This window comes from Meleagris gallopavo, chromosome 17 (genome assembly GCF_000146605.3).
Source record: "Meleagris gallopavo isolate NT-WF06-2002-E0010 breed Aviagen turkey brand Nicholas breeding stock chromosome 17, Turkey_5.1, whole genome shotgun sequence".
NCBI lineage: Eukaryota > Metazoa > Chordata > Aves > Galliformes > Phasianidae > Meleagris > Meleagris gallopavo.
In genome coordinates this window covers 11,173,064-11,176,796 of record NC_015027.2, presented here as the reverse complement: position 1 = coordinate 11,176,796, position 3,733 = coordinate 11,173,064, and the positions used below count along the sequence as shown (strand labels likewise).

General features: G+C 63.1%; 1 protein-coding gene across 1 annotated transcript in view; it reads left to right on the top strand.

Annotated features, from left to right (window-relative positions):
• Positions 1-3,126, top strand: part of LOC104913600 (EMI domain-containing protein 1-like) — a 3,300-nt gene extending 174 nt beyond the window's left edge. Inside the window, exons 2-6 of the mRNA XM_019620939.1 lie at positions 17-70; positions 189-233; positions 330-374; positions 901-985; positions 2,816-3,126. Of these exons, the coding sequence (XP_019476484.1) occupies positions 17-70; positions 189-233; positions 330-374; positions 901-985; positions 2,816-2,928 (342 nt within the window). The 3' untranslated portion in view covers positions 2,929-3,126. The remainder of the gene's footprint in view (positions 1-16; positions 71-188; positions 234-329; positions 375-900; positions 986-2,815) is intronic.
• The last annotated feature ends 607 nt before the right edge of the window (positions 3,127-3,733 follow it).

Here is a 3,733-nt window from a genome sequence, read left to right as displayed (position 1 = left end):
CACTGTCACTGCACAGGGGAGAGCTGGGGCACCTGGAGCTGCCGGTCCCAGGGGAGACAAAGGTGACAGGGTGAGTGTGACGAGCTGGGGGGGGTCTCAGCCAGCACCGAGCCTTGGGGGCAGGAGCACCCATGGGTGCCTCTACCCCATATGCACCCCTCAGTGCTGTCATGATCTGTTCCCTCCAGGGCCCCAAGGGAGAGCCAGGCAGCCGTGGGCAGGATGGGGCACAGGTACGTGGGCCCCCCCAGGAATGGGGGCTGTGCTGGGGCGAAGGTGGGTCCCCTGCCCGCCCCCTCTGCCCTGTCCTTCTCCTTTCTGTGTTTCAGGGCGAGCCGGGCCCCAAGGGCGAGCCGGGCGACAAGGGCACATGGGTGAGTGATGGGAGGTATGGGCACAGGGGTGGCATGCAGGTACCCAAATGCTCCCAGGTCGCGTCACTGGGACCCCGACGGCAGCATGGGGGTCCCAAGCTGTGAGCAATGCTCATCGTGTGCCTGGGGTCCCAGGGATGGCTCGGGGGTCCCTAACTGTACAAGTGCATGTCTTGTCCTCAGGACCCCAAGAACAGCATGAGGGTCCCCCAGTGTGCTCAGCGCTCACCTGGTGCTCCTGGCATCCCCATAATATTATGGGGGTCCCCAGCTGCACCTTGTCCCTGAGACCTCAGGGGTGGCATGGGGGTCTCCAAATGTGCCCAGTGCTTGTTTCTTATCCCTGGGATGGCATGGGGGTCCTCGGTTGTGCTTGTTCCCCCACTCCATGGTGTGGCCAGCACCCCCTCCCTACCCGCTGCCCTCCACGTTCCAGGGGTTGTGCATGCAGCACTGGGGCACAGAGCGTGGCGGTGGGGCTGGGGGTTCCCCTGGCTCCCCCCCGACTCCTCTCTTCCCTCCGCAGGGGGAGGGTTTACACCAGCTCCGCGAGGCTTTGAAGATTTTAGCGGAGAGGGTTTTAATCTTGGAAACAATGATTGGGCTCTATGGTGAGTAGGGGGAGCGCAGGAGCCAGCCCTGGGGGGGCACAGGGGTCCCTCCATCCATGATGAGGCTCCATTATGGGGAGCAGCAGGTGCCCCCCTCCCTGAGCCCCATGGGGACACATGTGTCCCCCCACCCCGTGCCAGGGGTGGCACTCCCCAGCGAGTCCCCCTTCCCTGGACCCATGGGGACAGGAGAGTCCCTCACATCCCCCTGGGACCACGGGAGCCCCCCGCACCCATTTGGGAGACCTGGCACCCCCAACGCTTGCACCGCACCCCCGGCCCGGCTGCGCCCGCACTGTGCCATGGGGCAACCGCGCTCTGCTCTGCTCTCTCACTCTCCACCAGGCCAGTAGCTTCCAAGCCCTGCTGCGGCAGCAGGCCCGCCTGGAGGTCCTGGCTAGAAGGGTCACCCTCCTGGAAGCCATCATCTGGCCAGGTAACCGCATCACCGCTTGCTCCCCTCCGCGTCAGCCAGGCATGATGTCCCCCCAGCAGCAGGCTTGGAGCAAGGGGAGGGACAGAGCGGGTCCCCCGAGTCACTTTTAGGAGAGAGGGAGATTGTGGAGCAAGGAGAGCCCGTTGGGCTCAGGGAGGCCTTGGAGATGTCCGAGGATCATGGAGGGCTATGGAGATGTTCATGGACCAAGAGAGATGGTAGAGAACCTCTGTTGCACCAAGGGGACCTTCCTGGGTTGAGGGAAGCCTTGGAGATGTCCGAGGACCCAGGGGGTGCTCCAAGGGTCGAGGGAGCCCCAAGAAACAAGGGAGACCACGGAGCAACTCTTTGACCAAGGGAGGCCATGGAGACCCTCTTGGACCAAGGGAAACCTTGGAGATCCCCAAGGATCAAAGGAGAACTTGGAGCTCCTCTTGGGTCAAGGGGAGACTCTAGAGCCCCTCTAGGACCAAGGAAGACTGTGGAGAACCTCTTGAGTTGAGGGAGGCCCTGGAGATCCCCCAGGATCAAGGTTATTCTCCAAGGATTGAGGGAGGCACTTGGAACTCCTCTTGGTGCAAGAGATCCACCTGGTGTCCGTCTCAAACCAAGGGAGTCCCTGGAGGCTCTCTTGAGAGAGGGACACAGCATGGCTCCATGATCCAGAGGACACCTGGGAGCTCCCAGGTCATGGTCATGCAGACCATGGAGCTCCCAGGAATATCCTGAATCCAAAGGGAGACCCTGGAGGAGCCCCAGCCCCCCCTCACACTGAGGTTGAGTCCATAGCCAGCTGCTCCCTCCCCTTCCTGCTGTCTCCCCTTTCCAGCTGTGCTTTGCTGCAGGGGTTTTGTCCCCATCCCCGCATTCCAGCCGGGGGTGCCAGGCGGGGGTCCTCATCCTTTGGGGCATGGGGGTCGTGCTGGGGTGGTGGTGCTGGGGGGACACTGTGAGGGGACACATGGACCTGGGGGCACACCCAGGGCCAGCTGTCCCCTTCTGCCCCCAAACAGTGGGAGGTGTCCACGTTGTTGGTTGCACTTGAGGACAGTTTGGGACAGCCATAATGGGGGAAACTTGTCCAAGGAACCCTTGTGGGGGGCAAAGCCTACCCTATGCCATGGGGACATCATGGTGATGGGGACAAGGTGTGTGGGGACCTTGTGGTGACAGAGATGTCCCAGTGCCAGGACACTTCATAAGGGGTGAAGGAACCTGGTGGTCTGGGGACCCCACAGTGGACAGCACCCCATGGGGGCACAGGGATCCTTGGGGACACCCGTGGGACCTGATGGCCTGGGGATCCCACGGTGATAGAGGGGTCCCTGAGGACCACTTGGGGCTGTGGCACCCCACACCCAATGGCCTCAGAGCTCTCTCCTTTCCTCCCACAGAACCAGAACCTGGCTCAGGCAGTGGCCCCGGGGGCCCACCAGCACCCAGCACCCCCCGTGCCAAGCGTGGCCGCTCACCCCTCACCCACCAGGCTCTCCCTGGCCAGCCCTAAGAGTGCAGCCACGCTGTGTCCCCGCTGTGTACATGGAGGTCCTGGTGCTACCCGGTGGCATTGCACCGGTCGGACCCCCCCAGCTTTGGCCCTGCTGCTCTGCACCCCAGTTTTGGGGAGCACGGCCACCCCTGTGCTTGGGGGGCTGCATCCTGCACGCTGTCCTGGCACTGCCTGGGCATTAAAGGTGTCCCCAGAGCTGTGTGTCATTGTTGGTATGGGTGGGGACTCGGGTGGGTAGCACTGAGGGGGGGAGGGATGGGACACCCATGCTATTCTATGACACCTATGGGACACTGGATACCCGCATCACACCATGACACTCCTGGGACAACTAATAGCAATGCGTTGCCTACGGGACACCCACACCTATGGGACATCCACCCACAGCATGCCACCAGAGGGGTACCCACACCACACTAGGTCACCAGTGGGACACTGCACATGACCAGTGGGACACTCATAATGTGCCAGGACACCCACCAATGCCACGTCACCAGTGGGATCTCATGCAGAGCCGTCATCAATGGGACACCCACTTGCAATATGCCACCAGTGGGACACCCACGCAGTGCTATGTCACCACTGGAACCCCCACTTGCAGCAGGACCCGGAGCGGAGCAGCCCGGCAGCCCCGCAGCCCCCCGCCACGTGTGACACGGCGGCTTCCCCCATCCCGCCAACTGACGTGACGTCACGCGTTGGTCACGCCCCCTTTGTAGCCACGCCCTCCTGTAGCCACGCCTCTCTCCTCGCACCGCCCTTGCGCGACGCTCCGTAACGGCGGCGGGCCGCACCACCCGCT